At 50.4% G+C, this 25,259-nt stretch overlaps 9 protein-coding genes across 9 annotated transcripts, besides 5 other annotated features; 4 read left to right on the top strand and 5 right to left on the bottom strand.

Moving 5' to 3' along the window:
• Window positions 1-332: 332 nt before the first annotated feature.
• Window positions 333-360: a microsatellite.
• A 2,256-nt stretch (window positions 361-2,616) lies between these two features.
• Window positions 2,617-2,639: a microsatellite.
• A 53-nt stretch (window positions 2,640-2,692) lies between these two features.
• Window positions 2,693-2,718: a microsatellite.
• A 62-nt stretch (window positions 2,719-2,780) lies between these two features.
• Window positions 2,781-4,270, bottom strand: ACLA_040810 (uncharacterized protein; the record flags this gene model as incomplete). Its single annotated transcript, XM_001271290.1, has 3 exons — window positions 2,781-3,142; window positions 3,213-3,804; window positions 3,881-4,270. 3 exons carry the CDS (start codon window positions 4,268-4,270, stop codon window positions 2,781-2,783), a joined length of 1,344 nt encoding a protein of 447 aa, XP_001271291.1.
• Window positions 4,271-5,422: 1,152 nt separating this feature from the next.
• On the top strand, window positions 5,423-6,595 carry ACLA_040800 (uncharacterized protein; the record flags this gene model as incomplete). Its single annotated transcript, XM_001271289.1, has 3 exons — window positions 5,423-5,772; window positions 5,897-6,055; window positions 6,109-6,595. 3 exons carry the CDS (start codon window positions 5,423-5,425, stop codon window positions 6,593-6,595), a joined length of 996 nt encoding a protein of 331 aa, XP_001271290.1.
• Window positions 6,596-7,390: 795 nt separating this feature from the next.
• On the bottom strand, window positions 7,391-13,081 carry ACLA_040790 (putative ubiquitin-conjugating enzyme; the record flags this gene model as incomplete). Its single annotated transcript, XM_001271288.1, has 7 exons — window positions 7,391-7,897; window positions 7,985-8,159; window positions 8,219-8,354; window positions 9,513-9,857; window positions 9,912-12,653; window positions 12,855-12,984; window positions 13,034-13,081. The coding sequence occupies 7 exons, from the start codon at window positions 13,079-13,081 to the stop codon at window positions 7,391-7,393; spliced, it is 4,083 nt and encodes a 1,360-aa protein (XP_001271289.1).
• A 796-nt stretch (window positions 13,082-13,877) lies between these two features.
• ACLA_040780 (PRKRIP1 family protein) lies at window positions 13,878-14,504 on the top strand (the record flags this gene model as incomplete). The annotated part of the gene is made up of 1 exon (XM_001271287.1): window positions 13,878-14,504. One exon carries the CDS (start codon window positions 13,878-13,880, stop codon window positions 14,502-14,504), a length of 627 nt encoding a protein of 208 aa, XP_001271288.1.
• A 134-nt stretch (window positions 14,505-14,638) lies between these two features.
• On the bottom strand, window positions 14,639-16,542 carry ACLA_040770 (chaperonin-containing T-complex subunit CCT3; the record flags this gene model as incomplete). Its single annotated transcript, XM_001271286.1, has 6 exons — window positions 14,639-14,728; window positions 14,784-15,421; window positions 15,480-16,070; window positions 16,121-16,329; window positions 16,392-16,458; window positions 16,518-16,542. 6 exons carry the CDS (start codon window positions 16,540-16,542, stop codon window positions 14,639-14,641), a joined length of 1,620 nt encoding a protein of 539 aa, XP_001271287.1.
• A 545-nt stretch (window positions 16,543-17,087) lies between these two features.
• ACLA_040760 (uncharacterized protein) lies at window positions 17,088-17,861 on the bottom strand (the record flags this gene model as incomplete). The annotated part of the gene is made up of 1 exon (XM_001271285.1): window positions 17,088-17,861. One exon carries the CDS (start codon window positions 17,859-17,861, stop codon window positions 17,088-17,090), a length of 774 nt encoding a protein of 257 aa, XP_001271286.1.
• A 703-nt stretch (window positions 17,862-18,564) lies between these two features.
• Window positions 18,565-19,937, bottom strand: ACLA_040750 (putative Zn-dependent hydrolase/oxidoreductase family protein; the record flags this gene model as incomplete). The annotated part of the gene is made up of 4 exons (XM_001271284.1): window positions 18,565-18,943; window positions 19,015-19,650; window positions 19,718-19,762; window positions 19,813-19,937. 4 exons carry the CDS (start codon window positions 19,935-19,937, stop codon window positions 18,565-18,567), a joined length of 1,185 nt encoding a protein of 394 aa, XP_001271285.1.
• Window positions 19,938-20,603: 666 nt separating this feature from the next.
• Window positions 20,604-22,190, top strand: ACLA_040740 (bifunctional AAA family ATPase chaperone/translocase BCS1; the record flags this gene model as incomplete). Its single annotated transcript, XM_001271283.1, has 2 exons — window positions 20,604-20,756; window positions 20,826-22,190. 2 exons carry the CDS (start codon window positions 20,604-20,606, stop codon window positions 22,188-22,190), a joined length of 1,518 nt encoding a protein of 505 aa, XP_001271284.1.
• Window positions 22,191-23,107: 917 nt separating this feature from the next.
• ACLA_040730 (uncharacterized protein) lies at window positions 23,108-25,139 on the top strand (the record flags this gene model as incomplete). Its single annotated transcript, XM_001271282.1, has 2 exons — window positions 23,108-23,805; window positions 23,864-25,139. The coding sequence occupies 2 exons, from the start codon at window positions 23,108-23,110 to the stop codon at window positions 25,137-25,139; spliced, it is 1,974 nt and encodes a 657-aa protein (XP_001271283.1).
• Window positions 24,847-24,880: a microsatellite.
• Window positions 25,049-25,109: a microsatellite.
• Window positions 25,140-25,259: the final 120 nt, after the last annotated feature.

Here is a 25,259-nt window from a genome sequence, read left to right as displayed (position 1 = left end):
GGTCTTTACCAGCAGAGAACAGCCTCGAACGGAGACTTAGGGGCGGGTCCATTTTTCCAACCACTGTGGGGCGGTAATTACCGGGTTTACCATTATCATTGATTGATTGGTTGCAAGCTTGACTTTGGTAGCTCCCCATTGGACAACCTCAACTCACCGCATTTTCCTTTTTTTTTTTTTTTCCCTCATTTTTTTGCCAGTATGGAGATCTTCTAATTACGCAGGAGCCAATCATACTGCAGGGAATGCGGGTGAAGATGATGAAACAGTATCACTTAGGATTCATGGATGTTTGCTCTGTACCTACCGGAGTACCTATGGAGTACACAGTAATAGATAAATAGATAGATAGATAGATAGTACTATCATCAACAATCGAGTCAAAGATGAATAGTCTTGAGTCATTGGATGAATCAGTCAAGAGATTCTTTTGTGTCAGAGGGAGCAAGGACGGTGCTGGGAACATCATCTGGAATGAATTGAAGGCATGGTAGATGATACCTACCTAGTAAGGCACTGGAGAAGTGCCAGGTCGGGTACCTTAATCTGCAGATGTACACGCGACCTTGGGAATCCTAAGGACTGCAGCCAACACATAGGTAATCGGTACTATAGTAATCAACTGCAAATATCATGACCTGGTCATGGCCATGGCACTGTTCCCGTCCAATAATCTCTTGCTATTCGAGATGGAAAGTGGGCTAACGGATTGGGTGACTCATTGTCGGGACATTCGAGGTCAACCGAAGTCAGTCATCATGACTTGTGGGAAGTATTATCGACAATATCTACTATTTCTTGACAGTACTGAAGAATCCAAAGTGACATTCTTGTCGTTGAGAGAGGGGGTTTGACTATGAGAGGGGGGGGAAAAAGCAATCCCATTCAAGCAATACGTCTCGTTGGCTACAGGCTGTCTTCCTCGTACTATCGACGGCCGAGAAACGCCTCCAAAAGCCAGGGACCTTCTAAGATCCGTGTCCTATGCAGAACAGCATCATTGACCCCTCCATAGTTCCATGTTGCATGTTCCCAACTTCCCCCCTCCCCTTTTAGCTACAGAAAGGATCTATCACATCGGACATTCCAAATGATCATCCACCATTCTTCATTTTGACCACAGTCTAGACACATTTTTGTTATTGCTCTGTAAGGTAGGTAGTACTCATGCAACTGGAAATCCCCGACCACAACAATACTCCGTGGATTGGCTCCCAACAGCAGCAGTGGCCAAGATACCGCGCGCCAACCACAATCAACAAAAGGGCTCAATCCTCCTAGGTACCTAGGTAGTCTCGAATGCTGCCTTTTTGGACCTTAGTCTCCAGTCAAGAGGGAAAAATACCACTTTTCGCCCTATGGAGTAATGTAAACTAGTCGATGGAGATGGAGTCTCTAACGTCGTCAAGTAATACTAGTAAACTGTTCTTTTCTACTCTCTCCTCCCAGTCAGATGCGGAAGACTGTCCTCCTCATCTCCACCGGTGGCGATAAACGCCTCTTCAGTCAGGTACCTCAGACCTCAGTACTGTCTGTAGGTAATTACAGTAACTATTTACTCTGTAAATTGACTAGGTAAGTGGGTATTCCCCGAGAGAGAAAGATGAGATGGTGCTCCGTGTTTCGTTTGAAATGTAAGAGGGTGAGTTGATACCAAAGACGCCTAAGTTGTCGAGGTATCCTGCCGCTGTCGGCTCAACATGCATGATGCAGGAGGGGTGTTATTGGCTGTAATAGAGCGGTAAAGGTTGAGACAGCTGGCTGCAATTTATAGATCATATCTGCCTTAGTTACTCCGTAGATGAGGTGGTTGACACGTGAAGACCGAATATCCTCACAACCTCCATCATAATCATCTGGTTTCCCCGAGTGTATGTATCTCCTCACTACTCTGTAAGTATGAGATATTGATGATGCTTTTATTACCAAATTCAAGAAACATTATTAGCACCTCAATACTACCTAGTTACTTACAGAGTACTAGGTAAGTTAACTAGGTAGTTACTATTAACTCCTCCTACTAATATGATGGAATACTCTGTAGGTACCCACTGGACTCATGCCGGTGCTTACTCACGATCGACACAACTCTCCACTCCTCATTGGTCAATGTACCTGCTGCACCCCGCAGTAGCCAATTTTTCCCATTCGGCCGTTCCGCTCGGATTCTCTCCTCAGTCCTCATGCATCGCCACGATTTAAAAAAGACTTTGCGATCTCAAGGACTACGTGGTTTAGAGCCGATCTCTGCCATGCTGATCGGAGAGCATGTCAGGATGATCCAAGTCTGAGGACATCGTTTGTATATACTATATGCCACTATCTGTCTACTCTGTAATCCTGGGTAAGTACCCAGGATTACAGAGTAGATAGTGCATAGTGATAGTCTACTAAGGAAGCAATGTAGAATACGTAAGGAACTAGAAACATCCAGAGCTTGCCACTTCGGGATCGGGTCGTCCGTTTTTTTTTGCCAGCCGGTCCGATCCACAACCGTGGCTCGTGATCTTCGATAGACTATGGCACGACTTAGTCTGCCTAGTTAGTTACCTTAGTAGCTATCATTCGGACTACTTCAGAGACAACAGGTGGCCAATTTCAACGTCTGATTCTTCAATCATCATCATCATCATTATCATAGCAATTGCATGACTAACTTATCCGATCATCCCGAGCAAGTGGTATCAAAAAAATGGGTAATGGGTAATGGGTAATGGGCAATCTGGAACCGTGGAAACAAAAACAAAAAAAACAAAGCCAAAACGCTAGGACACCTTGCATCATGTCCCAGGATAAGGTTCGATCTTGGGTGTTGGAGCGGTTTGGGACCTGGTCCAAATATTCAGGATTGATTTGGACCTGGCTGGCTTCACGGGGGATGTCATTGTGCTCCCGTCCTGGTCCCCCTCCGCGGCAGCAGTCGCCGTTGCTCGGGTTTCCTGCGCTTCCTTGACGCCTTGGCGGACTTCAGCAGCAGAAGCCCCTGAAGGCGCCGTAGTAACAAGCGTCTCTGTAGCACGGATCCTTTCTTCCGGGGACTCCTCATTCAGCTTGTTGATCTCCTCCTCGGTCACGATGCGCTCATTCTCCAGGCGCACCTCTCGGCCACGCTTGTGACAATACCAGAGGACAAACAGAAGGACTGCATAGAATATCCTGATCAGCGAACCTGGACGTACTAAGTGACAAAGCGCCTCGATCTGAAAACTTACTGGACAAAGCTAACGACCAGAGCACATTCATTCCGAGAATGGCAGGGAAGCGTGCTCTCAAGAACGCCATGATGGACCGCAGCATGCCCACAATGGCCGCGGGCTTCCCAACCAATTCCTTCAAACTTGGGACCTTAATGCCCATCTTCTTCGCTGCCGCTGCTGCCTTGCCCACGTTCTCAACATTGAGACCGCTTTGACTGGCTTTCGCGGTAGCCGCAGCGAGCACCTCTGGAGCGAGGGTCTCGGTCCATTTCTCAGGCAGTTTCTCAATCAGTTTCTGTAGGAAACTTGGCAATTGTGAATATGTCTGCTGCAGCTGATTGTTGCCATTGCTCAGCAGCATTTCCAGGTCGTGGTAAGCGGTAGGTACGCCATTTATGAGATCCTTGAAGATGAGAGTGAACTTGCGCAGAAGCTCTTGAGTTTCCGCCCCCATAGAAAATACAGTATTGTTATCCGCCGCTAGGTTGAGACGCTCTAAGATGTCCGTCATGTCTTCCGCCTCTTGTTCTGCTTCCTTGGTGTCGGTGGGTTCGGAGGATGGAGGGGTTTGTGAATTGTTGTGCTCATCGATGGCCGGTTCCTTGCCCTGTATCATAGAAATCAACTGTAAGCATTCCTCCATCACGTTGACTGGAAGGCATCGAAAATTCAAACAGCCATACCTTCTTCTTCCAAATCGTGCCTCTTCTGCGCAGCCAACTCCAGGCTCCCTTCTTCTCAGGGGAAGACGCGCTCTCTGCTTTGGAAAACTGCGAATTTCGCCGAGGTATATCGGCCTTCTCGCTCGCCTTGCGCTCTTCCTCTCCTAGTTCTTTCCCAAATTCCTCGATGGGTGAAACCGGTACCGGAACATTCTCCGCTTCGGCGCTAACAGCGTCAACTGACGGTCGAACATTTTCGTCTGTCTTCGCGGCCAATGTTGATTCCCCCTCTGTATGCTGAGAGGTAATAGTCTGTAGGAACTGTTCGTCGTCGGTCGTTAGAACCGGGTCGTGTGACTGTTCGGCCTGGGAAGGGCGTCGCCAATTCTGCATAAAACTCAGGCGTTGCATTTTGATACGTTGGCGCTTAAGACGTCTCTTCGTGTGCGTTGACTAAATGTACAAATTTGGTTCCTCAAGAGCGCCTCGAGCCTTTTAAGAGAGTATCAAGATGGCTGGGCGAAAGGGGAGCATTGACACGGTTGTTGCGTGAGTCGCCAGGCAAATTGGGAAGCAAGGTACGCCCGGTAAGCGCAACAAAGGGAGGGGGACTAAGTACTCCCGTAATATCTCTAAGACACTTGGAAACCCTAATCGCCACTGTGATGGAATTCCAGACCAGCAAAACTCGTAGTGTAAGTAGTAGACAGTCTATCTTGATGGCGTGCACATGAGAGAAGTAGCTGTCATGTCAACGCTCCCCGATGTATGCAATATGCGTTCTTGAAGTTGGTTGGATCAGTGGCTGTTCAGGCGATGATATCACTGCCCAAGGCATCCATGATCGTCATGTGAGATCCCCGCACGAGCCACTGGAACTAGACTGATTAGGGTTAGCGATTAGGGCTTTTTGCACTGCCACATTGCCAAGTTGGTGGATCCCAGCCACATGTTATGATATGTGTGGCCGGTGGTCGATCCAGTGTACACTGTATGGTCGAGATATTGGAGGTCAGTCAAACTTCAACAGATGTAACAGAATTTCTGTAAGCTATCTAAATCCGTCTGCAAGTTCTGATGTTAATTCAAGATGTCCAATGACAGGAAACCCCCTTCCATAGTCTCTGTAGCTCCGTGCTAAGGTTGCGTCATCTTATAGCATGATATATACTACAGCACAAATGCACAATTCATGATTAGGAAGCCCAGCAATTCTGTAAGTATAGTTTGCGATAATTAGAATGCTCAATAACCAACAGTATGTATTCAATCCGAACCAAAGTCTATAGTGTAGGTCTCCCTATAACTCCATAAACTAGCTATTCCTCCACTAACCAACTATGCTATCATACACTGTAGCCTGCACTGTAATCCCTGTCAGTTGCTAGCCCTCACGTGAACCCGGTCTCTCAGCGCTTCTGCCTCAGCTTGCCCTCTTCCTTTCCCTTCTTCTTACGCTCCCCAGAGTCGACTATCCTCGCTACGTGAATTTCCTGTAGATTCTCGGATGCTAAGTCCGTTCCCCAGGATTGTGTTCTTCTTCTAGTATGGTCTGTCTTCTCCATGAAGACTCACGCCTACCAGAAGATACACTTCTTGGAACGGCTTCCAGGACTCCCCACATGCGGCTGGCATGATTCGGCAGCGTCGCTCCTTTCTATAGACAAGTTCTTCCGTTCGTTTTCGCTGCTCTGGTTTCTTCTGTCCCTCCTTTGTGTCTTCACCTGGCTGTCGCTGGTATTGCATCTGCTGAAGTTGCTGGATGGTAACGCTAGCATCATGACGGCCAAACCCTCTTTTGTATCCAAGGATCGGGTGGAAAAGTCCTTCCGGTCCATCGAAAAGATGTACAAGGGATATTCAAAGGTGAAGGAGCAGGGAAGAGAGCGTCCAGATCGCCCGTCTCCGAAAGCGTAAGTGATATGTATGCCCTCGCTGCATCATCTGCATCATTCTGCAGCCCCATTGCTATATTCTGTCATATTGATTCGCTCCAGCGAAACAGACCAAGGACATAGCTGACCATAATATCTACAGCTCTCGCACGAGTCCTATAGTCACACTACTTGTGGGTCCGGATCGGCGTGTCTTCGTAGCTCATGAGGATGTTCTATTCCGCTCTCCTTTCTTCTATGCTGTGCTAAGGGACCAGTTCGCTGGTGATGAAGGAGACAAGGTGATCGGCTTGCCCGACGAGTAAGTGCAGGCAGCCTCTGCAGCATCTCTCTAATCCACGCTAACTCTTACAGAGAACCAGAAATTCTGTCCTGTGTCCTTGAGTTCCTCTACAAGGGCGACTATTCCCCCCGCCTCTTGCGCAGCAAAGGCCAAAAGTCCTTCAGACTCGAGGGCACACAGGACGGCGATACCTCCAGCGGCCGCGCGGTCATCTTTCTCTCCGCGGTTGATGGTATAGTCCTCCGGGATACCGTTGTCTACTGTGCTGCCGAGCGATACGGCCTAGAGGCACTCAAGAAACTTGCTCTTCGCAAGCAAGGGCTGCAGAGGGGGATTCCCGTCGAAGTGGTCCTCAGATCTGCTCGGTATGCCTATGACAATACGCCAGGCGCGGAGTCCCGACTGCGCGCTCATTACCTGACGATGATGATCCGCGCCCGCCATATCTTCAAGAGCAGTGGGACGATGCAGTCTGATATGGAAATGGGCCACAGGTTCTACTTCGATTTGTTCGTTGCAATGTGTAATCATATGGATGACCTCGAGGCGATCAGGTGAGTTTCCTTACCCTTCTGTCTATCTTGACTCTATTGAATGACCAGTCGTTCCACCATCTAGCCAGCAATGAACGACCGCCTCAGACTTTCCTCATGATTCTAGCACCTACGAATCATGAAACTTGGTCTCATGCCACACATCTAAGTAGACTGCCTAATTGCCAGAATGAACTAAACTGTCCCACTGATCCTCATTGAGCGTCAGTCTTCGCTTCTACCGAGGTCGGCCGCCATTGTGGTTGAAGCCACCACATAATACCGCTTTTTAATGCCGATTGGCGTGCCTGACTTGATATTTGTTTTCTCAAGTTTTATGTCACTCCTTGAACCGACTTCTGTTACAAGGGTCCGCCCTTGACTGCGCATAGTTAGCTCCAGATTGATCGATATGAAGCGCGAGGTTTCGACTGTCTGAGGTGCATTGACTCTTTTGAATATGATGGGAGAATGATCATTATCTAGGAAATGAGAGATTTGGCCGCCTCACGTCTTCTCCAATGTACAGTAGGTTGTAGCTTGTAGGGTTACTGAACATACTCGGAAAGCTCAACGACATCATGGCATGGCCGCTGTGAACAAGACAAGTGATTTTGAAAGTATGAATACTACAGATACTCAACGGACTAGTAAGACAAGCACATCGATGAAAGAAATGACTGCTGCACCTGGGCCCCTCGGAAATATCATCGCAGCACTCACAAAGTATTGTTAGAGAAACCACAAGCGAGCCACGAACCTCAGAACCCTCAAACAAATATAAGCGCATGGCATACGAGCTCGAGTGCCACGAGATAGACTAGGCCATCTTCTTCCTGCGTCCACGCTTGGGCTTCTCCTGAACGGGTTCAGCCTCCGCATCGCCATCCTCACCCACCGACTTCCGCTGCCGCTTCGCAGCCGGTTTCTCAGGCGCCGGGGCTGGTTTCTCCTCTGCGGCGATCTTCCCGGAGCGGCCTCGTCTGGTCGGTCTCGGCTTGTACTCGACCTCGGTGTCGTCGGATCCATGCTCATCCTCGTGGTCGCTTTCCTGCTTGACGCGGCCGCCCTTTTTGGCCCTCTTGGCCTTTGGCGTGGGGGCATTGTCGTCGGTCTTTTCGTTTTCGGTCTCTGCGCGGGCCCGTTTCTTGGTCTTGGGGGCCTTCTGTTTCTCCTTCTCGGATGCTGTCTCTTCCTGTTTGTTCGGCGTTAGTACCGAAAATAAAAACACTGTCATGGAAGGAGTGAATACCTCTTCTTCGTCAGCCTTCTTCTTGGTAGCGCGCTTGCGGAAACCCGTCTTGCCGGGCCGGTTCATTTCGACATCCTAGGATCATCAGCCATCCCAATCGCAAGTCAAACAGAAAGAAAGCCACCAAGCGAGGCAGAAAAAAGTAAGAAAAAATTCACATACCCCTTTCCAATCCTCATCATCAACATGGCCCTGTTCCAGAGCCTTGCGGACCTTCTCCTGGTACTCAGAAGGAAGATCCTCAAAGCCATCTAGGGTATTGAGGTCTTTCGCATCCCCACTCATCTCCTCAACGGACTCATTGAGATTACCAATGATCTTGGGCGTGACACAGCCCCTGTCGCACAATCGTCAGTCCAGGATTGAATGGAACTCAACAGGGAAGGGCAGACTCACCAGTGTCTCCAAAAGAAGCTCTGGAACCGCTCGGTGTCGACCCAGGTGCCTAGACGGAGCTCGCCTTTGCCGATCTTGATCTTCTCGTCTTTGCATTCTTTGTTCTGGCAGCCGGCTCGGCCGGTGGAGGCAGCTTCTGCTTGACATTAGTTTTTTTTTTTTTTTAATGGATGAGCTTGGGGTGTACGGTGGGCATTGATGACGGAGGAAAAGGTCGCATAGAAGATGATCTATGCCCCTGAAAAGCAATAATAGAAACACTTGGGAGGAAACAAACGATGGTGTGGCAGTTGACGTATAGGGACTCCCCAGCCACATGGATGATAACAATAGGACATCAGACAACCCCGTTCATCCAGACAACCAACGCCATCTAGACAAAGAGACAGAAACAGAAATACAAGAAAAGATAAGAGGGAAATGCCTTACCCAGCCGATAAGTCCCCATTTTCTCAAGGATTGACAGACAATGACGCGGTTTGCGCGACCAAAGCACCTGTAAAACGACGGGAAAAAACAGAAGGAGTAGGTAGCGTCTTCAACACAAAACAATTGTCAAAAGCTCATACAAATAGAATGAATATCTTCGAATATCCCGAGAACCAGAAATACTGCCAGCAGCATCGATGGAACGGGAGCGATGCGAACCGTGGAGGAGAGATGTGATGACGGAGATTCTTGCTTGGGGGTGGGAAGAACGGACGGAACGCCTCAAAGACCAACACCGCAGCTGCTGGTCTACTTGGGCAACTCCAACAGCAATTTTCACCAAGGATATCGGGATGGATAAGTAGTAAGAGATATGGGAAACAGAGAGTTGGATCTTGTTAGATTCTTCTGGCGACTGTGACCATATGTCCAACTTATAAGAGTTTTGCCGTGAAATCCAAGCCTGCATCTCTACATACATGATGTCTTACTTCTACGTCTTCTGGAGCGATTTGGATTCCAAAATGTCTGAGTGCATTTACATATCAGGCCTTGTACGCCAATAGTAGACTATGGAACACGAAATTGTCCTCACATGCATCGACAATCAAACCGTTGGCTGGGACTAAGCAACGTCAAGCTCAAAGATCATGGCCACAATAACCTGCCAATAACAACCTTCCAAGCCGAAAGCATGACTCAGTTCTTGAGAGACATCGCTATTGTCCTGACCCTACAATTCCGCTCGATAGGAAGGACGATTCCGTGATATCCACTTAGTCTCAAAAATGCATACAATCGGCGCGTACTCAAGAAGAATTGCTGCCCATATGTGCCGATGCAATGTTCTCAAATTCAGTCACACGTCTCCGGAGCATGACTACTGCCCCCAGACTGAGACGGGACACAAATGGCGCCGCCGCGTGGCCTTCATCTAGCTTGTCTTCAGCAGAGGTATTGTTGTGATGCTCGATCAGCTCGAGGGCAGAGTCAATGGCTCGGCGCAGCAGTCGAGGATAACTGGACTTGTCGTCCTCCTGCCCAAGACCCGCTAGATAGTTCCATGTCACAACATCCTCCAGACCAGCAACTGAATGTTCTATTGCGTGCTTAATGAAGTTCCGAGCTGTCAAATATGCTTTCTCGGTGTACTGCACGGACTCAACATGACGGTTGTCGTCTGCAGCCAGCATTTCGTAGCCAGCTTCATCTGTAAGAACGGTTAGTGAATGGCATTTCCTATCGAGGGCACGGTATAGCATACTATAAAAAGGATTCTTCACCAGCACAAGGCCCATGATCGATACCAGGATCTGCAGTGCAGTGGAGCTGGTTGGCGACCAACTTTCTTCAGGGTTCTTTGTAGGCCAAGTCCCCAAGATGCTGAGACAGATACGTCCATCTTCATACAGATTAGGATTGACCCTACTCTGTCCATTGGTCCACGAGTGGAAGAAGGAAACCGGGGGCTTGTTGGGGTAATCTTCAGGAAACTGAAAGTCAATCACAAACGGAGCATGCTCATATGGCGTGCCTTGAGGACCAATGATCAAAACACGCAAGAGATCCATTCGAGATTCCCAGGTTCGAACGAAGATACCAGATGGCAGCGCTGACTGCAAGATCTCATACTCCTTTCGAATACGGCTCATTCGCAGTCCCGTTCCTCTTGCTGGGGCTCTTGCAAGAAAGTGGTGATCGACAGGGGGATCACTCTCCAGAATCATAAATCCAGGAGGACACTCGGATGGAAAGGAAGATGAGCGCGAAGAAGGCCCACCAGCCCCATGCGTCTCTTGGGTATGACTGTGGGGGTTATCGACTGCCATCTTCTGATCGTCGCCAGGTACACTCGTAATCTTGACCTCTGTAACCTCGGGTGCCACAAGCTCCTCTTGACCGAGCACTGCGTGTTCCTCGCTTTCAAGGTCACTGTCCTCTTCAAAGCTGGATTCCTCGTCTCCCTCAGAATCATCTTCGGTCATCCATTGGTCATCGTTAGCATCATTATCCAGTCGCTCCCCACCCTCATATTCATATGTCCGATTGAACAGAGATGGGGTTTGAGCCCAGGCAGGTAAGCCAGGACCGGTGAACAGAGGATCCATAGCCCAAGGAGGTACACCAGGTAAGTCAAACATGTAACCGGGAAACAACGGGGCCAGTCCAGGGAAATTGGTTATGCCGCCGACTGGTGGGATGGGCAAGGGAGGCACCTCGTCATAATCCTCGTCGATGACCATGAGTATCTTTTCCATCGGCACACAAATATCTCTGCAAGCGTTGCGGCCGACAAGTCGAACTGTAACTGTGCCATTGATGTCCATAGAAAGAATGTTACCCACAAAGTTACAAGTGGATTGCCTATTGTAGTCATCCTGAAGGGTACCTCGCGGAGGCAAAGGGGCTGTATCGATTGTGGTTCCGTTTTTGAACCCCGACGATTCAACGAGGGTCAGTTTCATGGATTCAAGATACATTCCAATCTCGAGAAAAGATATCGGATACAGGTAGCTGGATAAGCAAGGCCCTGTAATGCCAGGTGGTTCGATGCCCTTTGGCGGCAAGGATGATTGATGGACTGTCTCTGGAGCGAGGAGCACTAAATCGCCCGGGCCTTTACTCAAAGCAGGAAATGAGCAGAGCTCATAGACAGACACCTGTGTGACAGTTTCATCAAGCTCACCCAGGGTAAAACCAGGCTTCAGCATGTTTCCTCTGTGGAGCAGTTCGACATCTGGGTTTTTATACCAGCGGACGGACGCCACCCTCTCTGCGCTGTTAACTGCTTGCACTATACCGACCTTCTGAGCACGACGTATCTCATGGCGGCTACAGGAAGTCTGAGGTCCCGCAAGGCTCTCAGCCAAAATAACAATGTTCCCCGGCCAGACCTCATCACCAAATGTGGTGAATTTGTGCAAGGAAGTAGCAGGCTGGGTTGTGATACTGAGATCCTGCCATTGAACAGTAACCTGCGTTTGAGTGGACACAACGCGAAAGATATTGATATCATGGCCGAAGGACTGGTCAGTGGGTATCTGCTTGTGGTTGTATTTGGAGGTGGCATCGGTTGGGTTTCTGAAGCGAACCCTATCCCCGGGATTGAGCTCGGCCCATGTATCTGATCGGACTGTCTTCTCATTCAATCCCTCCGTTGGAAACCGGCTAAAGTCGCATCTCATTGCTTTGCCCTGCAGCACGGACGCACGGAGAACATCATTGTTGCTATCACTGTGCGGCGGCCCCGTAGAAAAGGGATTGGGGCAGAGCCAATCGACGTGGAAGCTCACGGCAGGAGTCGCTAGGATATGACCCTCTGGTTGAAAATTAGAGGCCAAATCCGAACTCCAATCTCTCCGGCTCAAGTTCGTCGGAGACGTCAGCGTATATTGCCCCGGAAAGACGGACTCCGATTCAACAGTCCAAAGATAGTCGCCATTGGGTAGAGGGTATGACCTCATGGCGCTCTGGTTTTCCGGCCATGACACAACCCTTTCGGTCCCGACGGAAATGGGCAGTTGCAGGGCAAAGGGGTCCAGAGGTGAGACAGGTTTCTGATCATGGAGAAGCAAGATTGCATCGCGCTCAACTTCCCGCACCATGCCCAGCTTCTGTTCATAAACAATGTAATCTCCTTCAGAGAATTCCTCGTAGTTTGTCAGTTCTGTCACGGGAATATCATAAAGCAGCGGCGGAGCCAAGTGGTCGTCCTGGATTTCTGGCGAATTGCGGCGTTTGACGGCTGGCTCTGTGAATCTCAGCGGTCCGTCCTCTCCTGTCACGGGGTCGGTCGTTCGGAATGCAACAGGCTCGAGAGTACATGTAATGGTTGCCTCAATTGCTGTACCACTGAAAGTGTCGTTAAGATCGCGTTTGACAATTTCACCAGTGCCTATTGCCCGATCGACAAGATCAAGATCATCCTCGTGCACAAGAGAGCTTCCTTGCGATGGCTCGGCGAAGGTGATGTAAACATAGCCCCTAGGCGGCTTTGGAAGATTAGCTGTCAAATCACGTCAGAGCTTGTGAGTTACATACCACGCCACTTTGCAGAAACTCGTACAGATCTTTTTCGGGTACGGAAGAGTACGAAACAATCATGACATCTTCCAGGGGGCTATGGCTATCAATCTTTTGATAGAACACACATCCTGTCAGTTAACGATGATCACGGCAATCAAGCAAGTATACTAGCATCACCTACATCGTGATGAGTCCTCTAGGATGACTGAGTTAGACCATGTAGGATATAGGAGTTCAGAATGTTTACTTACTTCAACACTCCCTACCAGAGAGGGCTTTGATTTCAAACGACAAAGGTCGTGTAGGTCAAGCTAGACATCCTTATTAATTTAGCGCTAGAGCCTCAAAGGAATTGCTGACCTTGCTGTCACTTCCTTTAGGTGCCTCAGCAGCTGGTATCGATGCCATGGTGAGGCCTTATGAGAGTGCATGCAGGTAAAGATGTATCGATATGAATGAAGATTGTAACAATAGTGAAGAATCAAGATAAGGTTAGATTGACATAAGGCTTAGATTTGAAGATTTACAGGCAAGTAAGAGAAATAAAGAGAGGTAAGAAGATATTAGAGAGGGTGGTGAGAATGAAGCAGTAAACAAGAGAGAAGTATTCAAGGTCAGGGAAAACAATCGACAAAGGATACCTGAGGCCATCACATGCACTACCTGGCCTTAGGCAGAGTAATGATAATTCACTGATATATGGTTTACTAACTAATTACTTGTCTTATTCACTGAAAGATATGATATTTAGAATCTAGACTATAATAGTATCAGCACTACCCTTCATTCAAACTTATCTCCAGCTGAACTGTATACTTCACAGCTTCAATATAGAGGGGTAACTGTCCAGACCAACAGACAAATCTATCCGAGAACTGATAAGAAAATGAACCAAAAGCACAATTCATCAACCTCACCGCTTTGACTTTATTCGAACCTCACCACCAGCTTCAAGACACCCTTCTGATCTCGATCATTCACTTTTCAGGCACAGCTCTGGGAAATTGAGTTTTGTCTCAGGACACCGGACGTCATCTTCCACCTAAAAAGTCCGAATACACACAAGCTACGTCAGAATCCGAATCAACCAACCTCTTCCTGCGCCATTCCGTCCGCCAGGCCCTCTTCATTCACTACCAAAAGAGTCTACGCGCTCTATCCCCTCTTCGCTTTTCCGAGATATCACACCTCCCAATAACCAAACATGTCCGAACCCGGCCCCGAGTCCATTCCTACCAGCGCCGACCCGCGCAGCAAAAGACCCGTCAAGCGTCGCGCAGTCACCCCGCACAGCGAACAAGCGTCGCAAATCGAGCATCTCTTCCGCGATCCGAACAAGGAAGTCCGACTGCCAGACCCGTCAAAGCAACGGACAAGCTCGTCGCTGGCTCCCCCGCCGGAAATCGTTGCCAATGTCCAAGGTTCCTCGGCCGGTGCGGGCTCTGGCGAGTTCCACGTTTACAAGGCGAGTCGCCGGAGGGAATACGAGCGTCTCCGCATGATGAATAGCGAGGTGGAGAAGGAAAAGGAGGATCAGGCGTGGAAGCAAAAGATTGAAGAAGCCAGGCGGAGGGATGAGGAGAAGACCCAGAAGAACCGGAGGAGGAGGGAAAAGAGGAATGCAGTAAAGAAGAAGAGCAACAACAACGAGGGGAATAATGGGGGCAATAAGGACGCTCCGAGCGTCAAGAGGGGACCGGATGGGATGGCGGTTGATGAGGCATTCAGGCGCATAGAGAACAGGCGGAGGGAGGAGGAAGATCAAATTACCGCAGGAGACGGGCCTGATGTGTCTGTTGAGACACCTGGCGTGATCATTCACGAGGACTAGGCGGATGCGTTGCTTTCTAAGGTGTAAGATACCCATGTAATTGTTTTTTAAAGGACTAGTAGGATAGTCATACAGAATCAGAGTTGATCGTGTAGCATTATTTACGCATTTTTATTCCAGAATAATTGTATCGCCTATTCCTCTCCACCACCCATATTAGCACCGGCCTGTTGCGCGGACTTGGCGCTGCAGATGTCATCAACACGGAGCAGAAGGCATGCGGACTATGAAAGATGTTAGCTGGATGCACCTTGGCAAAGGGAAAGATATTCAGCCTACCTCGACTGCTGTCTTGATGCTCTGAAGCTTGACCGCCTCGGGCTCCCAGACGCCGTATTCCTTCATGTCGACCAGGTTACCCGAATCTCCATCGAGACCCCATGTGTACTGGCCCTCAACGTGCTTGGCTCTCAAGCGAGTAAGAACACGGATAGGGCTGGCGCCGGCGTTCTGTGCTAATGTGCGAGGAATGACTTCCATGGCGTCGGCCACGGCCTTGTAGGGCCACTGCTGGACACCTTCGATAGACTTTGCCAGCTGGCTCAGTCTGACTGACACTGCCATCTCGATGGCTCCACCACCGGGGCACAGTCGTGGGTGGAAAATAACGTTTCTGGCAACGGACATGGCATCCTGGAGGTTGCGCTCAATCTCGTTCAGAATGTCCTTGGAAGGACCGCGCAGCAGAATCGTGCATGCCTTGGGGTTCTGGCATTTCCTAAGGAAGGTGAAGTATTCATCGCCAATCTTCTCAATCTCGAAAAGTCCGCATTGCGTTCCCACATCGGACTCCTGGAGGTCATCGACACGGTTCACAATTGTGGCACCGGTAGCTCTGGCGATACGGTTGTTGTCCGTCTTTCTTACTCGGCGGATAGCTGTCACGTTGGCCTTCATCAAGAAGTGCTGAGCGAGATCTATAAGAGCAGCATATCAGTAATCAATAGCGGACAGGGAATTTCACAAAAGTCTTACCTGAGACACCCTTCTCAGTAAAAACAATGTCGGGTTTCAAGGCCAGAATGGCATCACACATGTGCTTGACTTGCTCCTCCTCAATCTCGAGAATACGGTTCCAGTCATCCTCCTTAGTGATCTCGATGTTTGTCTGAGACTCGCCCTTCTTATATTCCAACGGGCAATCGAGCAGGATGATTCGAGGGTTCTCTATCCTTCTCCGCATCTTAGGGTGTGTAATGTCCTTGTTGATCATCACACCATCAATAACCTCGCTGTCTTCGATCTGTCCGCCGGGAATCTTTTCGATACGAGCATACCGCTTGATGTCGACCTCTCTCTTTCCGCCACCGACATCGAACGAGACAGTCCGGACCGCCTTCAGGGCAAGGTTGCACATCAATTCCGACCACCGAGAAACGAACTTTGTGCCAATAGAAGACTGGATCAACGTATACATCGCCTTGTCGTCGTCAATATCCACGGGTAGCGAAACCTCCTCCACAATGGCCAGTGCATCCGCCAAAGCACGCTTGAAGGCCTGAATGATTACGACAGGGTGGATGTTGCGCTCGAGCTGAGGAAGGGCCTGGGCCAGCATTTCACCGGCTACGAGCTGTCAGTAACTTCACCCGAGATGCGTGATAAGGGACAATCACCTAAGATGATCACAGTGGTAGTTCCATCTCCGACCTCCTCATCCTGGGTGCGACTGAGCTCAATCATGCTCTTGGCGGCGGGGTGCGACACCTCGATCTCACGCAGAATAGCATGACCGTCGTTGGTCAAAACGATACCTCCCATAGGATCCAAAAGCATCTTCAACATAGCCTTGGGACCAAGACACGACCGAATGATATCCGCAACGCTGCAAAAGGGTCCCCATATTAGCACCGAGAAAGATATATCCGGTCAAGGGGTTTCACGTACGTCTTCGCGGCGGTGATATTGGAAAGCTGTGCCTTGCGGCCGACCTGCCTGTCACCAGTATTGGTGTCTATCATCTTCGTTAGCGGTCTGAATGGAGCGTTAGGTAGAGCTGATGGGATAACATACTCATCACCACCACTGGGGCCTGCATGTTGGCGGTGGTTTGGGGTTGCTTCGGGGAATGAAGGTCCGATGGACAAAGATTGGCAGAAAGACAGGAAGCAGTGTCTCTGTCAGATACTATGAAGCAGCCAGATGATGAACCTGCTCAGTTTGGAGACGTGGAGTTGTGCCCGCATTCCACCGTCAAATTTCCAGCACACGGCGAAGTGGGATTGAAGCTCACCGCCTCTAATCTACTTTTAGCTTAGCGCTCTATCATCCCCCCCTGAGCTATCAAGCACACCAACACGATCTACGAGGGGGAAATCGCCTTTAGATACTGAATACTGTGTTGCAAATTTGTCTCAATTCATGGATAACAGGCATCTTCCTGCTCTTTGGAAGCTTCATTGTAAACATGACAGCATTATGTCATTATGTATCACTTCGTCTATCAAACAGCATTCTTAACTCCAGAACATGATGGCCAAGTCTTGATATCATACAAAGAACCGTGCTGTGCTGTATTCCCGAAAAATAGTCAAGAATGATCAGAATTGGGATTAAAGGTTGATCAGTGCAATGCACTGCAGATCAAACTATACTCTTGAAGAACCTGCTCACTTTCCCAACCTTCTTTTGAAGTCGACTGCGCATTTCTAGAACCATGGACGATCGCCTCCTGCGACACTTCGAATCAGTCGGCTTCTTCTTCGGGGTCTTGTCCCCAAGTCGAGTCCTGTTCGCGGGAGGAGGCCGATGCATGTCCTCCATTGGCTCCGTTGGCTCCCTGATCTCGGTGGGCTCCTCTTGAACCGGGGTGGAATCATGTTCCACTTGGATATCATTCTCGGAATTGTCGCGATTGTGAGACAGTTCTGTAACCGTCACTCGCGGGTAAAACTGTTCATGGTCGGGAACCATGTTGTTGTATGCATGTTGTGGCTCGACAGCAGCTTGGGGTTGATAGCTACTCAAAGCTCCGTGTATAGGAAGCGCGTCTGCCATGGTGTGAAACACTGGACGCGGCGCCGACTGACTCTCCATGAGCCGAACGACGACGTTCTCGAGCCATCGCTCCGCATGGTCATTTTGACGACTCGATGCTCTGCGGTACTCGAAGTCTGGATTCTCTCTTTGCACTCGTTCTAGGCGCTCCCGATGGATTTCGCGCATGATCTCCCGGAGACGTTCTGGGAGACAAGCCATGGCGCGCTCGTCCAGCTCGTAGACGACTTCTTCTTCGTCCTCGGTCGTGTAATCTTCGGCTTCCGATGGTTGCTGATAACTGCTTGATTGCATCGCATTGTTGTTGTAGTGCATAATATTTCCCAGCTGATTGGGATCCGGGGTGAAGTAGTATGGCATGATGGATGGAGTAATGAGTTTGAGACCTTTCTGTGAAGGCGATAATAAAATATGATGAGGTGCAAGAGGAAGTCTTTTGTTGAGGGAACCTGATGGTGGTATGCTCCAAAGAGTATTTACGATACTTGCAAATATTCTTAGGCATCAGGTGCAGCGAAGGGAATACTCTGGTATCACCATTAATACTTGTCTCTATTCAATGTTTGTGCTCTTTGTTTTCTAGATCTTACCATTAGATCGAAGAACAGATGGTTGAGCATCGTTATTGAAATGTTGAAATGGGCTTAGAGTGAGTATCATACAACTGCTGGTAGGATGGGACTCTATGGGACAGATGTATCACTTCACATGGAACAATCTTCTAGTTTTATTCCCTATTGTACTAAGTTTTGAAATTGCATCTCGTGGCTGCAGACTCTAACCAGAGTTCAGCAACGACAGCAGACAGGTCAGATTTGGTGACACTGCTTCCATCTCATCATACCTTATCGCTGCAGGAGACATAGATAGTGTCTATTGAAGTCCAACGGCAATCAGCTGATCCAGAAAACTGACTCAATGGTATATAACATTAGATTGTAGGCGATTGTTGATTGACTGATATACAAGTATTCCAAAATACATATTCAAGAAGCCAGGGCAACACCGCAAAGTTCGCCCAATTATTTGCATATGAAGGCAAAATATATCCAAAAAGCTGAAATTAATACTCTCGGCTCTCACCAATATCACAAACGTCAAATATTCCGTCTTCAGGTATTCCATGTTTCTTCAATGCCTCCTTCAGTTTCCTCGGAGGCTCGAGAACATCTTCTTCGGTGAGCACCCAGGTACCCCAGTGGATGGCAACGGCTCGTTTGCAGCGTGTGTCTTTGAAAATTTCGACAGCGTCGTGGGGATCTGCATGCATTGGGCTCATGATCCACCGAGGCGCGTAGGCTCCAATTGGAATCAACCCCAGGTCGAATGGTCCGCGGAACTCGCCAACTTGTTTGAAGGCAGGGCAGGAAGGGTATTCGTACTCAGCAGCGTGGTCATCTACATCATCTGGGAGTTCGGGTACAGCACGATATCCAGTGTCACTAGGGAAAAAGGTAAGTCTCGGAAGTGATAAGAAGATGATGAGTAGACGTAGCAGGGATTTTTGACATACCCAGCGAAATAGACCTTGTGGCCGCCAGATTCAACGTACCACGAGGACCACAATGTCTTCTGTCGATCTAGGAGTCCTCTATTACTGGTATGCTGACACGGTAGGCAACCAAGGCGAGCTTTGATATCCGCCTTCTTCGACGCCAGGTCATCTGTTGCTTCCTCGACTTTTGTGCTTGGTTCTGCAGGAGAGAGAACCATGTCCCGTTCTTCCCACCAGTCCATCTCGGTCACCTTATCAATCCCTGAACATTTGAACCATTCCTTGTTACCCAGAGGCGCGAAGAACTGGCAATTCGGATGACGCTCAGCTATCTCCTTGATGGTAGGATAAGACAAATGATCGTAATGGTTGTGAGAGATAACAACTGCATCGATGATAGGGATATCCTTGATATCACAAGGCCTCTCAGTATAACGTTTCGGGCCGAGCCATGAGAAAGGTGAGCAACGATCCTCGAACACGGGATCGAACAAAACCCGCAAGCCTCCAGGAAACTCAACGTAGTAGCAGGCGTGACCTAGCCACGTAGCCCGCAGCTTCTGTGTTTCCCGGCTCGGTAAGAATTCCGGTTTGCGGACGGGGACGGTTGGTGGAGTGGTATCAGGCTTGTTCGCTTTTCCTGTTACGTGCCGACTGACATGCGCAAAAGAGGTGACTGTCAGAGTTGACCGAATGGAAGTATATGCCATAGGCGACTCACGAAAGAATATCGACAGCGATAGTAGGTTTGATCGGTCTCCAGGAGCTGTTCGATCGTATTAGCAGTGGTAGACCCTCTTGATCGGAACTGCATACTCCCAGGGGTTTGTGAACCCGCCCTTTAGATGATGGCTCTTCTTCTGTGCATCGTCAGGCTCTGGTGAAGCGGGAGGTGTAGTCACCGTGATGGCGTAGAGAATCGCAGCGGTCGAAGAGCTCATGTTGCGCTTCATAGCTAAACTCGAAAAGCTGTGGTCGTGTTGGCGAAAGCCGAATAGTCGTCGAAAGAATGAACGCATTTTCCGTAAATATAGGCCTGGCTTATGTGCATCAGCCCGTTTATATAGTGCCAGCCGAGGCTAGGGATTGTTCCAGAATAGGTTCTTCAGCTGTACAACACGCAACCTTGTGACAATATCACATATGTTCCAAAAATACGACTCTCATGTCAGCCCCGGCTGCTCCTAATGACGACGAGATCAATGTCCTGGTGTTGAAAGAAAGAATCTGACTTGGGGGGAGGGATATACCATGTCTGACTGTGCGCTAACTCCGCTATCGCCGGGTAATAAGCTCTGTTGTCATCAAGCTCTTTTGCGATCATGTAAACCTTTCAATTTTCGACCTTTAAACTCAGGTATTATCTAGTGGCTATGCCTATCTGCCAGCTCGATCTCATCATATGAGCTTATTTTACACGATTTAGAGACACCATCCATGGGTCGTTACAAAGGAAACTTTCGATCTTCTCCAAGCCCAGACGAGACACACCCGGGGATACGGGCACAGCTCGGCCCGTCGTAACTCCGATCTCAGGCGGCTTTGGACATTCTTGAGATGCGCAACCATCTGAGTGGCAGTCTCGAAGTTTATCTCCATAGATTGGTATGGAGACAAATGGCCCAATAACTGATGCAGGGCTGCCCTCGCCTGGTGATCTGATTCTGCAGCAAAAGAAAGATGCGATTCAGGCGGCGGGGCAGCCAACCGGTGATGGAAGCCTCTTTTCCCAACTGTCCAGCAACCCGTTCTTCACAGCGGTATGATTGCATAAAATGGACGTCTCAGGATAAATAGGGCATCGACTAACCGTTTGCTTCCAACTCTAGGGGTTTGGTCTTGCTGGGCTCGGAGCTGGATTGAGTCTCGCCCAGAAGGGTCTTCGACATGGTGCCGCCCTCCTTCGTCGCCGCATGCTGGTGGATGTCGAAATTAGCATCAAAGACGATTCCTACCCGTGGTTCCTTCATTGGATGACCCTTTACCAACAGTCGCAACTCAATGCAGCCCGCTCAGCAGCCAGCCGGACTGGCTTCATGGAAAGCATCCTTCAGAAATTGACACCGGGAATGCGTCATCTGTCGATACAGACACAGAAAGTGGAACATTCAAACGGCGCGATACATACACACTTCTCACTGGTTCCTGGCCCGGGGCGACACGTTTTGCGTTACAAAAACGCATTTATCTTTGTCAACCGGATGCGGGAGTCTAAATCGCAGGATCTACAAACCGGGCGACCGTGGGAGACCATCACGCTCACCACGCTCTATTCTCATCGGCATATTTTTGAGGAACTTTTCACAGAGGCCCATGCCTATGCGGCCAAGTCACACGAAGGGAAGACTTCTATCTACAACAGCTGGGGCACGGAATGGAAACTTTTTGGGCAACCACGGCGCAAGCGTCCATTGGACTCGGTTATCCTTGACGAAGGTGTCAAGGAACGGATTGTTGAAGATGTGAAGGACTTTGTGGAAAGTGGGAAATGGTATCATGAACGGGGAATCCCTTACAGGCGTGGTTACCTGTTGTACGGGCCGCCTGGTACGGGAAAGAGCTCTTTTATCCAGGCTCTTGCTGGAGAGCTGGATTATGACATTGCTATCCTGAACCTGAGCGAGCGAGGGCTAACGGACGACCGCCTCAACCACCTACTTACTATTGTGCCGAATCGGACTCTTGTCTTATTGGAAGACGTGGATGCTGCGTTTTCGAACCGGCGCCAAACCGACACAGATGGGTATCGCGGCGCCAATGTGACATTCTCGGGTCTACTTAATGCCCTGGACGGTGTAGCGAGTGCCGAGGAGCGGATCATCTTTCTCACAACGAACCATGTTGAACGACTTGATGAAGCCTTAGTTCGGCCCGGCCGAGTGGATATGACGGTCCGTCTAGGTGAAGTGACTCGCTACCAGGTGTGCTGTTTGTGGGACAGATTCTACGGTGACCTCGATACAACGGGGTCATATCGGCAGGCATTCCTCGATCGGCTACAGGATCTTGGTCTTATAGAAGACGAGAAGGGCTTCAAGGCCGACCGATCGAAGTGCACAAGCGCGGCTGCTCTGCAGGGCTTGTTCTTGTATAACAAGGGGAATATGGAGGGCGCAATTGCGATGGCTGAGGCTTTGACGCATACAGTGCGTGATCAGGTGATGGAGGACGATCATTCTGAGCACGGTCACTGAATCTGTAAATTATCATGACTTGTACATATAGACGTTTCTTTCCAGCATACATGTATTCTATGGCGTCATTATGGGATGATTATTAAAAAGCATCGTTTAAGGGTACACGCTTGGCTTGTGGCTGTGGAGCTTAGGGACAGCTTCATTGCCAAAACAACACCCTGGATTTGCTCATGACTGGCACAATCTGCCATCCTTTGGGCACGGCCATTGTGATATCAGCATGCCACAGGTCTGTTCCATCTTCCTTACTGGCTATTTACTGATAATCTCGCAAGAAGAAACCAATTGTGACGAAAAACACCGAGCCGACGAGCATCTCCCCTGACGAATCGTCGAATTCCCCAGCAACATCCCTTCTTCTTCATATGACCACGCGAGAGTCTATCCTCCGTGACACCGATCCCTTTGCATGTCGACGGGTATTGCCAAGCAAATGATGCTCTGTCGAAGCGCCGCGACACGAGTCACCCCAGAGGTGCAGCCAATCAGTCTGTCCGGCGAGGCTGTCGTCCTAAGCGCCCACCACATCCCACCAAGACATTCTGCAGGACAGTGCCTTTTCTTCACACTAGCTGGGGCCTCTCACATTGCAGACCCTTGACGCTCCGGTACAATGGGTTTTCGGGCGGCTGTCGGACCCACGAGGGCTGAGAGGGATGAGGGAGGGACTATATGTCATTGCTGCTTCGCTGTTGCGTTTCTGCAGGCTCATGCTTCTTTTTTTCCTGCAAGACTTGCTATCTCAAACTGCTTGTAAGAGAGAGAAAGAGAGTCTGGCATTGCTGGTCTCTCCGGAGCCTTTGGCATTGACAATAGAGCAGACTGAGTCCAGTGTTGAATAGCCAGTTGTTCGACTATCTTCTACTCCTACTATTTTGGCCTGGTGATTACGATTGTTTTCGAGTCAAAACGACATGAGTCAATTCCAGCTCTTCCCTCCCCCTTCTCCCGAAGGCAGAGGCTCTAAGAATCCGTTTCGTAACCGAAACAGGAAGCTGGCTTTGAATCCAAAGCCCCCGAGCCCGATTCCTCTGGAGGAACTCAAAAGCTCTCAGACAGAGGCGGTGCTCCTGCAGATAATCGAAGATACAAACAACGTCCGACCACCTCCAAAGGCATACCTCTCCCAGAGGCCTGGGGCCACCGTGCCGGAAACGATATGCGAGCCCGAGTCCGAGTCACTATATGATTCGACCCCGCGAATTGGACCAGACAGAGCAGGCTCGTCATCGCCGGAAAGCAAACCAGACCGGCACTTTGCCCGTCAGAAGTCTCCCCAGCCGTCGGAGACGCCGACGGTTCCCATGAAATCAATATTTCCTCGATACAATCCCCATGTGCCGCTCAGTCAGCAACAATACTATCCCCAGCCAACCAACCCGCCTCGGAGCCGTCACAACCCCCGTGGTCTGACGTTGACGCCAGCGCCGGAGATCGATCGTGCCCTCGGGCCTAAGACTGTTCCCGCGAGTGTATTGAACTTCCCGACGGACGCGCTGGAGCCGCTGGAGGTGCAGTATTCTTCTGCGGCACAACTGAAGGGTCTGTGGGAGGTTGCCAACGGACAAAGAGCGCAGAATGCCCTCGGAACATTCAATCTGCGTCTGAACAAGTAAGATGGCCCCGACGAGTCGCACATTTACCACTCCAGACGAAACTGACACGCATAGGGTGGACCATGCCACGTTCACATTCGGGGAACCACAGGCACCGTTCTATACGATGCAGACCTATTCAACGGATGAGCTGTCCATTGCCCGGGCACACCCCCTGAAGCCGAACAGCGGCGTCCCCGTGATGATGCTGAAGCTGGAAGACCGAGGCCGTCGCCTACCGCCGAGCGACGGCCTCGTGACCCTCCTGTTCTCCCGACTGGCAGCGATGCTGGCCATCGACGAAGCGGAGGAACTGGTCAAGCAACACCACCTATCCCCCACCCAAGCCGTCGAGGTCGAAGGCAACGCTCTCGAGCGCGCAGCAGCCCAGGAATCCTGCCGCCTCCTCTGGAACAACGAGAAACGCCTCTACGAGCTCCAGCACCCATCCCACTGCAAGCAGCAACCCCCGGCCCTCATCGGCGCCGCAGGCATCCCGCTCTCACCCGTCCGCTCCAAGTATGCAGGAATCCTCCACATCACCGTCTCAGCACCATCCAAGGACCCCAGCAGCCGGCAATTACCCACGATCCTAGTCACGACGCCCCTCTCCGCCAACGCAGTCGAGGGCGCCACGCAGGCCGCCTCGCCGCGCACCTCCACGCTCCCGCTCACCGACGCCGACGCCGACGAGCCCCTCGCCGCCCTCGACCTCGCCACAATGACCCTCTCCATCTCCGCGACGGCCATCACCTCCTCCATCCCGTCCCTGTACGCCGTCGACTCCCTCGTCGCCGCCCTCCTCGCCGTCGCCGCCTCAGATGAACGCACCAACCCCGTCCTTGCAGACATGCACCTCTACAACCCCGCCCAGCCGTCCGCGCAGCTCCCCACACCCACCGCCCGCCCAGCCCTCTTCACCGGCCCGCTCATCACAACTCTCGCGGAGCGCGAAGACGCAGAGACAGCAAATGGCCTCATCGCAGCCGTCAAATCCTCCTCCTCGTCGTCATCGTCGGAACTACCCGGCAAACGCTCATTCTGGCCGTGGGCCCGCTCCAAACCCAATTCCAAATCCAAATCCAAATCCAAGCCTAAACGCCGCAAGAACAAACAGATCGTGCTCGAGCAGTTCGACCTCGAGAAATACGGCCGCGGGTCGGGGCGCGCGCACGGCGACTCCGACAACGGCGCAGGAGAAGACGGAAACCTACCCGGCGCGACGAGGGGTATGCTGCGGCTGTTGTTCTGGGGGTTGAAGATGGTGGTGGGGACGTTGACGGTGGCGGTGAAGATTGTGGCGTGGGTGTTGGTGGGGGTGAGTCGGTGTGTGACGAGTGAGAGGTTTTGAGGATATACCCCCCTTTCTTTTTCTTCTTCTGTTGCTGCTGTCGTTTGTTTGTTTGTTTGTTATGTGTTATGTGTTATGAGATTAGGATGCGGATCAGTATGTGGACGGCGATAGCGTTGG

Source organism: Aspergillus clavatus, genomic scaffold, assembly GCF_000002715.2.
Source record: "Aspergillus clavatus NRRL 1 1099423829802 genomic scaffold, whole genome shotgun sequence".
Lineage (NCBI taxonomy): Eukaryota > Fungi > Ascomycota > Eurotiomycetes > Eurotiales > Aspergillaceae > Aspergillus > Aspergillus clavatus.
The sequence above is the reverse complement of the archived record's forward strand: the minus strand, read 5'-3'. Positions and strand labels throughout refer to the sequence as shown.